At 39.7% G+C, this 13,961-nt stretch overlaps 1 protein-coding gene across 1 annotated transcript in view; it reads left to right on the top strand.

Annotated features, from left to right (window-relative positions):
* The window catches only part of CNGB3 (cyclic nucleotide gated channel subunit beta 3), a 110,005-nt gene extending 99,485 nt beyond the window's left edge, over window positions 1–10,520 (top strand). Inside the window, exons 17-19 of the mRNA XM_032469998.1 lie at window positions 7,120–7,266; window positions 7,499–7,673; window positions 9,998–10,520. Coding sequence (XP_032325889.1) covers window positions 7,120–7,266; window positions 7,499–7,673; window positions 9,998–10,258 — 583 coding nt within the window. The 3' untranslated portion in view covers window positions 10,259–10,520. The remainder of the gene's footprint in view (window positions 1–7,119; window positions 7,267–7,498; window positions 7,674–9,997) is intronic.
* Window positions 10,521–13,961: the final 3,441 nt, after the last annotated feature.

Below are 13,961 nucleotides of genomic sequence, written 5' to 3' on the forward strand. Positions count from 1 at the left end.
TGGACTAATGCAGATACATTTTTGTCATGAATATGCATATACAGCCTTGTGCCCTTTTTATCAGTTTTCAGTATTAAGAATAGCTCTGCTATGTTGATCTTTGTAAAATTATTTTGTTTTTTCTTTTATTTCTTTGAGGTTTATTCCCCAAAGTGAAATAACTAGGTCAAAAGGTAGAAACATTTCTAAAACTCTTGGAATATAGGGGCAGATTATTTTTTAGAAAAACTGAAGCAATTTACAGGTACAACATGCAGTGTAAGGGCTGTTTTTCCCCAGCGTCAGTGATATAACCTCGTTATTCTCGTTGCTTTTGCATTTTAATAGGTTGTTTTAATTTGCAGTTTCTCTAAATAGTGCCTGGGAAATAGGTCCTCAATAAATATTTGCTAAATGAATTAATTTCCTATGAACCTACTATTTTCATAAATGTGATCATTTATTTTCTGCATTTCTTTCTTTGTACAACATCCCTTTTTCATCATATATAACAAGTTATTGAGTAGAATTTAGGCACTGGTATAGCCTTCTATGTTTTAGATAGTCTGGGTTTCATCTAAAGGGTTTAAGTTCTGAGTTTCCACTTGTTATATTGGTCAAGTGGGTCATTCTGCATATCAAATAAATATTTATTCTGTATCATTGTGGAAGAAGTCAAATATTTTGAAAAAAATGATTTTAAATCTTTGTTCCCTCCAGTGTTTGCCTGTTTCTCCTGAAGACTCAGTTTTCAAAATGAGAGTACCAAGGTAGACCTCTAGTTCTTAGGACTATTCTAACTCCATATACATAGTCTTCATCGGAATAACTCTGTCATTCCTCTCCCCCTGACCCTGCCTTTCCTAAAAGACAGAAATAGTAGAGACATTGGAAGTATGAGCAGAGGTAAGAAAAATCAATTAATATTGAGGGGGAAAAACTTTCCATTTCCATTTTTTTCCCCTAGCTCAAACCTGCACACATTGCCTGTGTTAAACATATGCATTTGTATTTTCACTACATTCTTTTGTATACAGTCTTATTATAATTTATATTATATAATATATGTATTTATATGCATGTGTGTATATGTGTCTATGAATATGTTATAACACACATATGTATAATCTCCATGTTGCTCTATATTGCTCACATTCACAGCTTTGCACATACAGGTCATCTCAAACTACATATACTTTCTCCCTTTGCCATTCACACACTGATTCCATCCACTTACCCGCCTCTGACACACTAGCACTATGACGGTTAATTTCACATGTCAACTTAACGAGGCTAAGGGATGCCCAGACAGTGGATAAAACATTATTTCTGGGTGTGTCTGGGAGGGTGCCTGGGTGAGATGAGCACTTGGAGCAGTAGACTGAGTAAGGAAGGCCACCCTCCTCACCACAGGCGGGCTCATCTGATCCACTGGGACCAAAGACAACAGAAAGGTGAAGGGAGGGCAGATTCCCTCTGTGTGCTGGAGCTGACACATCCACCTCCCCGGCCCTCAGACAGCGACACTGACATTCCTGGTGCTTGGGCTTTCAAACCAGACCTGGACTTAAACCAGAGGCTCCCCCTTTCCCCGCTTCTCGGGCCTTTGGACTCAGGCTGAATGACACTACCAGCTTTCCTGGGTCTCCAGCTGGCAGACAGCAGACTGTGGGATGCTCAGCCTCCGTAACCATGGGAGCTAACTCCCATAATAAATCTCCTTTTGTACATATCTGTGCATGTCCTATTTTTTCTGTTTCTCTGGAGAACCCTGAGTAATAAAAGTCATTATACTTATTGTTATTTGTTACAGTTACATACAGCAAATTAGGGTTTAAAACTTCTTAGCCAGAAATTTGGCCTAATAACACCTTCCTAATTGAATATCAGGAGTCTGTAAACACCTGTATCTCCCTAAAGATAATGTCAACTGAAATAAATGCGCAGCCTAAAAGTTGAGAGTTATGTTTTATTTGGCAGGAGGACTCAAGCCAGGATGACAGCCTCTCAGATCTCCCAGAAGGACTGCTCCCAAGAGGTAGGGGAGGAGCTAGGATATATGGGAGCTTTACAACAAAGACCAGGTAGTTAGAATAATAAAAGATTACTTGTTAACTAAAGAAAGCCAGGCATCTCAAGTTAAAGAATTTAGCACTTTTTTGTGTATGGGAGGAAGCAAACATTTGGGCTCACTGAATTCATTCCTTTGACAAGCACCTGGCTATCTAGGGCCAGTGTCCTGTCCTTTCTTATTCTGAGTCCCCTCAGGGTGCACCACTGTGAGTAGCTGCAGAGGCCGGGCTGCAGGCTTGTCTTTACTAGGGTGGTGGCAGCCACGGATGACTTGATGGCTTCAGCATTCTTTGTTTACTGGTATGGTTTGTGGTATTTTTCGTTCAAAGTAATCAGACACCCATATTAGGTACTGAAAGATGGTCTTTTCCTAAGAGAGAGATTAAGTATCCTGCTCAGAAATACACTTTAAATGGTAGAGTTATCTGGGTCCAAAATCTATATTCTTTCCAAAAAACCATACCATGCTTTCATAGTTCTCCTTTTGTCCTGCTTCACCTGCTGCATACAGGATAGGCACTTAATAAACATACAATTGGAGTGAAAATCAGAAAGGCCATTAAGGTATTGTCCTTAAGTTATCCACATCAAACAGAGGTGGATCTGGAATCAAAATCCATTCCTTTGCTTCCTGGGCCATTGCTCTGCTCACTAGGTTTTGACCTGAGGACACTTGCCATCAACCTCAGGGGTGTGTCCTGCAGCACGTGCTCTTTGAGAAACTCTGTGTGGGCCTGGGAATACTTAGGGATCTTCTTACTAAGCTATTAAATGAGTGAAACTTTCCACTGGAGGAGTGCTGGAGAAGCATTTTGTGGACAGGAGGAGAAACAACAACAACAAAAAAATAGATGCCAGTTTGGGCAAAATCCATCTGGCAGACAGACAATTTCTTCCGTTCAAAAACTCATCAAGCACTCCAAGTGTGTAACCTGAAGGCAAGTTTAATTAAAGCTTGAGAAATCTCAAAATAACCTGACATTTAAATATGTTATTTTCAGTTCTGCTCTCACAGTCTGACACACACAGACATTCTCAGGTCCAAATTAAGCTCCCCAATGCCATCTAGCCCTGCCTAGCTACTGGATTACTCCGTGTCCAAGGTGACAGGAATGTGAATGAAACAGGCTCATCTAATCATTGTCCTTCGTGTATTAACATCCATTTCAGAGACAGATAGGTAGGAAGACAGGTAGGAAGTTGGGTAGGTGAGTGACTGAAGAGATGATTGTGATGGATGGATGGATGGACAGATAGATGGATGATAGAGTAAAATTCGTTTCTCTTCCTTAAAAAAAAAAGGTGAAGGCAGAGCTTGTCTTGGGGAGAACCTCAGGAAAGGACTAAAAAGTAAGTGGTTTCTTTTGCCATGGAGCAAGAGACTTTAAAGTGTCAATGTGCAATCTTGAGCAAAATAAGTAGGCATTCATATGGTCAACATTTATGGATTCCAAGTATATGCTTTCTGTCTTGGAGGAGTAAATCCATTCGTAAGTGGCCTGGGGACACTTCACAAGTTTTTCTTACTCCCTTAGGTAGGACGGGAAAGATAAAGATGAGAGAAATGCCTTTCCTCCTGGTGGGGTAAGGCTTTGGTAATCTTTTTCCCTGGATAGTAGACCTTTTTAATGGAAAACAAATAAACTCTTGAGTGTGTTTTACAATGATCAGTTATTCCCTTCTACTGCCAGAGCAACAAGCAGATCTTTCTTGGCTCTTAGCCATGAGAACCCGCTGGAGTTTCTCAAGGTAAAACCCATACAAGTATATTTCCCCATAATTGTGACCCCCCAGAGTTTTCTCGTTCACTCTCAACCTATAGCAATTTGTCTAAATTACCATATAAGTGTTTCTACCAGTTAAAACTCCAAGGGCTTCTGTTCCAGGTAAGCAGGTCTGGCGATGGCTTTCTGGATTCACCTGTCTTGTCTCTTCAGATCTGGGTGGGAGTTTACCCTGCAACTTCAGGTCCCTGATAAGTGCTAGGAAATCACTGATTTTCAGTTTGTTCAGCTTTTTGGTGTTGTAAGGACAGGAGTGACAACTTCTAAGCTCTCGACATGTCAGAGCTGAAACCCAATGTTAGTTTTTTTAACGACGAACAGCCAGTCGGAATGTTCCCTTCTCTGCAGCAACAGTTGGAGAAAAGTACACGGTCTGATATCCATCTTCAGGCCTAGGACCCAAGCAGCTTCTCACGTCTCATCGCCCCCAAAGGCAGGGCTGTGAAAGTGTGAACGTTCCGATCTCCAGATGCTTGCTCTGTCTTTTCCAACCCTAGGGACTGCTTTATTTAATGTGAGCCTTCTTTCTTCATTTCTGAGTGGCTGACTCCAAGAGATAAAATCTACTGTGTTACCTTATCATGCAGAGCCTGCAATGTCTTTTTGTTTGTTTGTTTTAAACACTTGAAATGTGTTTTTTCTTGTCTTGGTTTCAAAGACCAGCCTTTATTTTCCAGATTATCTGTGAACGATAGAAGTTCTATTCATTTGTTTCATTCATTTGCGTGTTTATTCATTTGCGAGTTCACTTATTTGATAACTACTTGGGGGTCACTTCCCAAATGCAGTGTGCCCCAGCTGTGTCCCTGAGCGATCTAAAGCCCAGAACTCACTGACATTCCAAGTAGGAAGTTGAATGTGTCTGACTATCCTACAGAGCAATTTATGCTACTGAGAAACAATTTAATCTGGGAGTTAAGTATCAGAAGAGACCGAATTCACCTAATGTAACCAGGGTATTATTAAGGTTTGATGTCAGAGCTTTCAGTCAGAGTTCAGGCGAAGACTGAAGGTACACTCAAGAGAGGTAACTAAGAAGAACTTTAATAAAGGGATTATTGACAGAAGTCAATAGAAGGAAATTAGTCCAGTATATATAAACAGCTCAAACAACTTAATAAGAAAAAAACAAACAACCCAATCCAAAAATGGGCAGAAGACTTTAACAAGCAATTCTCCAATGAAGACATGCAAATGGCCAAAAGGCACATGAAAAAATGCTCAGTATCATAATTATTAGTGAAATGCAAATCAAAACTACAATAAGGTATCACCTCACACCAGTCAGAATGGCCATTATTCAAAAGTCCACAAACGATAAATACTGGAGAGGCTTTAGGGAAAAGGGAACCTTCTTACACTGCTGGTAGGAATGCAGTTTGGTTCAACCATTATGGAAAACAGTATTGAGATTCCTTAAAAAATAAAAATAGACTTACCATATGATCCAGCAATCCCACTCCTGGGTGTATATCTGGAGGGAACTCTAATTCAAAAGGATACATGCACCCCAATGTTCACAGCAGTACTATTTACAATAGCCAAGACATGGAAACAGTCTAAATGTCTATCAACAGATGACTGGATAAAGAAGATGTGGTATATTTATACAATGGAATACTATTCAGCCATAAAAATGACAACATAATGCCATTTGCAGCAATATAGATGTCCCTGGAGAATGTCATTCTAAGTGAAGTAAGCCAGAAAGAGAAAGAAAATACCATATGAGATCGCTCATATGTGGATTCTAAAAAAAAAAAAAAAAAAAAGAACATAAATACAAAACAGAAACAGATTCACAGACATAGAATACAAACTTGTGGTTGCCAAGGGGGCAGGGGGTGGGAAGGGACAGATTGGGATTTCAAAATTTGTAGATACTGACAGGCAAATGCAGAATAGATAATCAAGATTATACTGTATAGCACAGGGAAATATATACAAGATCTTGTGGTGGTTCACAGCAAAAAAAAAAAGGGACAATGAATATATGTATGTTCATGTATAATTGAAAAATTGTTCTCTACACTGGAATTTGACACAACATTGTAAAATGACTATAACTCAATAAAAAAATGCTAAAAACAAAGAAGTTGTAGTATATTCATACAATGGAATACTATTCAGGCATAAAAAAGAAAAATGACATTTGCAGCAACATGGATGGACCTGGAGATCATCATTCTCAGTGAAGTAAGACAGAAAGAAAAAGAAAAGTACCATATGATGTCAGTCATGTGGAATCTGAAAAAATTAAAAGAAGGAAAGGAAAAAAGAGGACACTAATTAACTCATCTACGAAACAGAAAAAGACTTGCAGACATAGTAAACAATCTTATGGTTACCTGGGGAAAAGGGGTGGGAAGGGATAAATTTGGGAGTTTGAGATTTGCAAATATTAACCACTATATATAAAAATAGATCAAAAAACAAATTTCTTTTGTGTAGCACAGGGAACTATGTTCTGTATCTTGTAATAGCCTTTAATGAAAATGAATATATGTATATATATATATGCATGCCTGGGACATTATGCTGTACACCAGAAATTGACACAGTGTAACTGACTGCACTTCAATTAAAAAAAAATCGAAGGAAATTAGAAGGAAAATCTGAGGACCCATCAAGGGATGCTGATACGTCTCAAAGCTAGCCACAAGGGAGCTGTTTCCATAGCTGAGACAAAAGGGGACAAGGGAAGGGCAGGTTACCAGAGCCCAGGAAGTTGTAGGAGTTGTATCTCTGGGAGATGGCATGTGTCAAGAGCTGTGGATTTTGTTGGAACTGCAGGCATTGCTATCCTAAGGCCTGGCCAGGAAAGAATGAGGGAACAAACGCCCCATCCCCACTCTCTTCCTGCTTTCCTACTGGTACTTCCCATTGTTTGAACCCAAACGAAAGTCAGAGAGCAAGCCCACAGAGGTCAGCTTCCTGGGGAGCAGAGAGGATGGGGAAGGATGAAAAGTGAATCCGGAAGGGCAGATGGAGTCCAAAGGGAGCCTGCAGCCTGCAGTCTGGGATGAAGACTCTCACAGGGCTCCGATGGCTACAGGGCCTTGATCTGAGGTGGGAGCTGGAGGCAAAACATGTTGAAAACTCTTGCCACTTCTGTTACCACCACATCTTGACTCTCTCTGCACAATTATCTGAACTCTCACCTCCAGGGAATGATCTCTGAAGCAGCATAAATGGTTATAATATTTGATTTTCTTTATTTTTTAAAGATTTTGGTGAAGGAAGAGTGAAAGTGGTGGCCCAGATTCGCTCTTCTCTCTTTCAGCCTTCTAGCAGCGAGAGGGGGAAACCGCAGGACTGCCAACGTGGTGGCGCACGGCTTTGCCAACCTTCTCACCCTGGACAAGAAGACCCTCCAAGAAATTCTAGTGCATTATCCAGATTCTGAAAAGCTCCTCATGAAGAAAGCCAGGTACAACCTTTATAACCTCATTAAAGAGGAGGTGGTTTTACTTCGTAAAATCTAAATTGAGAACTATATTATGACGGCAGGGATCAACTTTCTCCGTGAGATACACTTAACAACTGCTTATGCAGTTATACACTGAAAACGTCACAGGTTAGGAGGAATGACAGTATTTCTGGTAGGTTTTGCCAGAACTCTCACAGTGCTGTCTAAAACGGCCTTTCTCTCCTGTCCACAGGGTGCTTCTAAAGAAGAAGGCTCCAGGCAAAGGGGCGACCCCTCCAAACAAAGGGCTTGCCTTTCTCTTCCCACCGAAACAAGAGACACCCAAGATGTTTAAAGCTCTCCTAGGAGGCGCAGGAAAAGCAGGTCTTGCCAGACTGCTCACATTGAAGAGAGAACAAGCCATTCAGGTAATAAGACAGAGTGGAAGGAGGGCTGTCACAGAGACCACAGGACTAAGGACACCCAGACAAGCCCCTGCTTTAATTCCATTTCAGACACTGGGATAATTTGGACTCATCTAATGCAAATAATTATGACTTTACATATAACTCTTATTATTATTTAAACTGTATGCCCCCTCCAAAAAAAAAAAAGAATAAGGAAAAATGAAGAAAAAAAGAAAAATTTTAAATAAAAGAGAGAAAGGAGGTGGGTTATAGCTCAGTAGTACAGTGCACGCTTAGCATGCACAAGGTCCTGGGTTCAATCAATTAAAAACAAAAAACAAAAAAACAAACCAAAAAAAAAAAAAAGAAAATTAATACTGCTTGCCCGTATACCATCACATTTCACCCTCATAGGTTTATTATAGAGAGTTTTAATGTATATATACATAAATACAGTTGACCATGATTGTAGATTCTGTTTGTGAATTCGCCTACTTGCGAAAATGTATTTGCAACCTCCAGATCAACATCTGGGGTGTTTCTGTGGTCATTCGCAGGCATACGTGTGCACTGCTGCGAAAAATTTAAGTTGCCAGAGGCACAAGTTCCCAGCTGAGGTTGAACGAGGGACACTCTGCCTTCTAGTTTCAATTCTCACACTGCAAACAAGTGACCTTTTCATGGTCTATTTAGCGCCATGTTTTTTTGCGTGTTTGTGTCTCTTGTCCCCTCTGCCTCCCCCGTGGTTAAAAAGGGCCCCCAAGCAAAGTGTGGAAGTGCTGTCCAGTGTTCCCAACCACAAAATGCTCTGATGTCCCTTACAGAGACATACACGTGAGATAAGCTTCATTTAGGCATGAGTTGTAGCGCTGTTGGCTGTGAATTCCACGTGACGAATAGATAATATCTATTAAGTGAGGTGTTTCTAGACAGAAACGCACATGGATCAAGGTTATGTATTGATCGGTTGACCAAAATGTTGTAGCCAGTCTCCTAGGAACCTAAACTTGTGTTACCCCGAAGAGCCATAGTTCAGGATTTGCTAATTCAGTGTTTTATAGAATTCAGCAGTTTTACAGAACAAAACTACTGTGAATAGTGAGGATGAACTGTATATGTATAAATATACATATATATCTTTAAATATATAACACGTTTGCCAACAAGCCAATAAACATATTCACAAATATTCATTCAATTATTATCACAAATGTTTAAAGCCAGAAATAACCTCATGGATGTCATCCAAGCCTTCATGTTACAGGTGGAGAAACTGAGCTCCGGATCAGTTTCTTTGGATAAGGTCACAATCGATGACAGAACAAAAACTATTATTCAGGTGTTCAGACTTCCAGGTCTACACCAAGCTGTCTCCCAATTCCTAGTAATGTTAAGAAACTCAAATGTTATTGTTTTTCTCTCCTTTTTTTCGTATTTATTTGATTCTGATAAGTCTATGAGGGCAGACACTAAAGAATGGAGCAGGGATTCAGGTTTTCTGAATCTAGTCATCATGTTAGCTCTAAAACTGTAAGAAATAGGTGGCCGTGGACCTTTCAGAAAACTGGTAAATCAAATATTAGCGTAAGTCACACTCAAGAGACTAAAATTTGCCTCCTCCTTTTTCACACACACACACAACGCTGTGGTGAAAATTACCAAATGCCTCGTTTAATCGGCATAGAAATAGTAATTTGGGTAAAAGACTTGACAGTAAAGAAACATATGTCAGTGAGTTAAGTCAAGTCCCCAGCTTCATACTGGCATATCCATGCCTTGTACAAGCCTCTCTCAAACTGATCCCAGGCCTCACCCATAAAGAGCATAGCATGTTTTTGACGATGGAAATTCTACAGATGACCTAAATACAGCAGATTCTAAAACTGTATCCAACATTCATGGGACAGACTCATGGAGAAGATTGTACTAGGAAAGAGAGAAGATTTTTCTCCCTGAGGTTCTTCTATGAGGTTCTCCAAGAGGAAAATCATACTTTCCATAGTATTTTTATGGTATTCGGTTAATATTTATTTTAAGAAGAGATAAATATTTAAAATTTCATCTTCATAAAATAAATAAGCAAATATTTAAAAAGCAAAGAGTCCTAAGCATTAAGTCTAATAATTCAGAGACCGGTATAGGAAGAGAATTCCTAGACAGGCACAGAAATGCAGTGCGGACAAACACCGTAATTCAAGTGTGACAGCTCAGGCCCGTCCTCCAGCACATCAGGAAGCAGTCAGGTGCTAGTCAGAGGCAGACACAAGTCCCCTATTGACTTCATTCGGACAGTCTTCGCCTTGGTGGTGATTATGATTTCAATACCAATTTTTTTCAACAACTAGGAAAAAAGTGAAAATGCTGAAGGAGAAGAGGATAAAACGAAAGAACATGAAGAAAAAGGAAGCGAGCCAGCAGAGACACCCCTGGACGCAGCTAAACATGGAGCAAATTCCGTTACAGCGGAGGCAAGGCCCCAGCCAATCAGAAGGGCAGGTCTGCCCAGAGGCACCACCGGCCAATCACTCATCATCAGCATGGCTCCCTCGGCCGAGGCGGGGGAAGAGGTTCTGACCATTGAAGTCAAAGAAAAGGCTAAGCAGTAAATGCCCATCTTTAGATACAACCTAGCTAGTTCCCAAAGAGATTGTAGCCAGGATGGTAGCTCACGTTCATGAGAGGGGAAAACCTTGCCGGGACCCTTGAGAAACCGTAGGCAAACCCTAGCTAAGTTTCTAGGACTTACCTGAGAGTGTGACCTTATGCAGTGGTAATAAGACTATTAAAAAAGCCATCCGTATTCTCTGTTGTCATTAGCTTTGTGCAATTGGTATTTCTTCTACTTGTATGTAGTAGGTTATTTTTCTTCCATTCTTTCTGGATGTTTCTTCCCTCCATTTTGATTAGCTTGGTCTTAGCACTGAAATGATTTACTAACTTTTTTCTCTTAATTGTGTATGTGTGTGTGTTAAAGTCTTGTATTACACTGTGTCTTGGTTAAATGGTCTATGTATATGAATATTACCTCTTACTTGGGGCTAGGAGATTTTAATAAAAGTGTCAAAGATCAGGTGATTTCCATTCAAGCTAGGGTGATGAGTTAGTCAAGTATCCGATCAATCAATCCGATCAATCAATCCGATAAAGTAGCTGAGACTGAAGGGAAGAGGCGACAATGAGCCAATGGGTGTGAATCTGACTTGCAAGGAGTCCTCTGAAGAGAGTGCTGGTCAGCAATGCTAACAAACACTTGAGCAAAATCACATTACAGCAACATGTTTGGAAAAATCATACCCTTTGCTAAAGAAACAAACTTTAATATTTTCCATCATGAAAGGCTCATCTGGCTCAACAGACTCAAACACAGATTATCCCCAACTTCACGTAGGGTCACGCAACATTTTCCAGAAACTTTTGCAAGCCTTTGCTTCAAAAGGTGCCAGATTTGAGCTTCTCGTTTGCAGCTTTAGTAAAAAGTGATGAGGTTAGGAAGGCAGGCTGTACACATGTCAGATTGACATATCCCTACAATTTGCAGAACCTACATGTGCAGCTGTTGACAAAAATCTCCCAGTTAATTAAGCGCACTTTAGGAAGTTGTCCTCATGAATCACCTAGCATTAGCATAATTACCCAAATCTCATGCTGTGAGGAGGCTAAAAAAGCCAGGCTGTTGTCGGAAGTAATAATACATATAGAACTCCATTCTAATAAATGCCATTAGTGTGTAACATTAAGTTCTGTATAATGAGGCTATTTCCAAGTCCCAGAAGATGGCCACTGTAACAGCACTTCACTGAGAGTGTTTTAACAAATTAGCCCAAAAGCCTACAACATAGCTGTATTCAGCCAACCATGTTTACATCCATCACTATAATAAAATGTATCATTTGATACTCACCATTTCTGAATATAGTGTTTGAGTGTCATAGAAACATGACAAATTTTACAAAAGGCTGTTTGGTGTGTTTCAGGATTTAAGTCAATGAAGAGACGTTGCTAAGCAGGGCTTGCTTAATAAATGGGAGTTTCTGTGTGGAAAGAGTGGTTAGAAAAGCCAGAAAGAAAAGGTGGCCATAGGTCCTGAAAAAAATCTGATCATAGGAAAAGAAAATCCTGCATTTGTGAATAATGTTCTCCACTTACATCCTTTAAATAGATTAAAATATACCCCATTTTTATGTTCTTCCCCTGTTGTTTCTTTCCCCTCCCAAAAGGTCCTATTTCAGACAATAGCTTCATTCTTCCAGTCCCTCAGGCTAAAATCTAAGAATAATCAGTAATTCTTCCATTGCATCTAGAGTGTCACTAAGTCCTTTTTCTGTCTTAAGGCTTTCAAGTTGTCGTTTCTTTTTCAATTCCAATGCTAACACCTCAGTTCACATTTTCTGTTCAATTCAAACATTCACTTTTTACCGACTATCTGCTCGAATCCCTTGCTACCTTCTCCACCCTTTTGCCACGGGTAAAATCAGATCTTTCTAAAATACAACTATGTTAGTCCATTCGGGCTGCTATAACAAAAATGCCACAGACTAGGTGGCTTAAAAACAACAGAAAGTTATTTCTCACGGTCCTGGATGCTGGGAAGTCCAGGATCATGGTCCAGCGTGGTCGGGTGACAGTCCTCTTCCTGGTTTCCCTCTGGGTCCTCTTTTATGAAGGCACTAATCCCATTTGCAAGGACAGAACTCTCCCCAAACCACTTCCCAGAGGCCCCACCTCCTAATACTACTATCCTGGGGTTAGGATTTCAACACATACATTTTCTTGGCCAGGGAACTGGGAGGGACACTAACATTCAAACCATGACAATCATTCTTGACTATGTTACTTCTCTGCTCACGGACCTACTAGTCCTTTCTATGGATTAAATCTTATTTATCCAAATTTAATTACCATTATCCCAACCATACCCTCTACTGAAGTTGATCTTCTTTTTTCTGGAACCACCACCGACTTCTCTTCCTCTGGCATTTGTCCATGCTGCCTGTTATAGTGTGGAGTGTTGTCTCTCCTCCATCACTTACCTCTTTCCTTCTAAATCTTTCCCTATTGCCTCTGAAAACATCAACCCATGAAGGTTCTAGTCTCAAGGGATTATCTTTTGCACATTTACAACATATCACATAGTACAGCACTCCACTGTTCTCTAACTTGTGCTTAATTATAAATTATAATAAGGCAAGGACTAGCTCTTACACTTTATTTGTATAAAGACAGAAAGCCCAGTTTATTTTTAAGGAGAGAGGATATTAATAGTCAATCCATGGAAGCAAAATAACTAGGAAATCAACATAGAAAAGATGCATGACTTCACTTGTGCTCAAAGAAATACAAATCAGAACAAAAATGGATGACTGCTTTATACCCGTCAAAGTGGAAAAATATTTGAAAGTAGACGATAATACCAAGTGCTGGCAAGGATGTAAATTGGAACTACTATTCTGGAAATACACCTTAGAACTCAGCCGTATTTCGTCAGATATATACCCCAGAAAATTCTCAAGCAAGTCGATAAAAGAAAATGCAAGAGGAAATGCATTGTTTTCAGTACAAAGGAACTGAAGGCAATGTAATGACTACACTGGGAGAGTGGTTAAAAATATATATATATGACGGAGGGAGGGTAGCTCAGTGGTAGAGTTTGTGCTTAGCATGCATGAGGTCCTGGGTTCAATCTCCAGTTCCTCCACTAAAATAAGTAAATAAATAAACTTAATTACCCTTCCCCCCAAAAATATGACATGCGGGAATGTGGAATGTGTTTTTAAGATGAAATTCTATTCAGCCATTAGTAGTAATTAATTAAATCTACACATAGCAACATAGATAGCTCTCTTTTAAAAAATAGTGTGGATTTTTTTAAGAAAAAAGAATGAGATTTTCAGTATGTATATTTTCATAAAGCCTATCTGATCAAGACTATAAGGGACCATTTCCTTAATTCCTCTTTCTGATACTTTGTTGTTAGTTTATAGAAATAAAACAGATTTCTGTATATTAATACTAGTATCCTGCAACTTTAGTGAATTCACTGATGACCTCTAGTAGTTACCTGGTGGTGTCTTTAGGATTTTCTATATATAGTGTTATGTTATCTGTAAGCAGTGACAGTTTTACTTCTTCCTTTCCAAACTGGGTTCCTTTTATTTATTTTTCTTGTCTGATTGCTGTGGCTAGGACTTCCAAAATTAGGTTGAATAAGCATGATGCGAGTGGGCATCCTTGTCTTGTTCCTGATCTTAGAGGAAATGCCTTCAGTTTTTCATCGCTGAGTATGATGTTAGCTGTGGGTTTGTCATAGAT

Source organism: Camelus ferus, chromosome 29 (assembly GCF_009834535.1).
Source record: "Camelus ferus isolate YT-003-E chromosome 29, BCGSAC_Cfer_1.0, whole genome shotgun sequence".
Taxonomy (NCBI): domain Eukaryota; kingdom Metazoa; phylum Chordata; class Mammalia; order Artiodactyla; family Camelidae; genus Camelus; species Camelus ferus.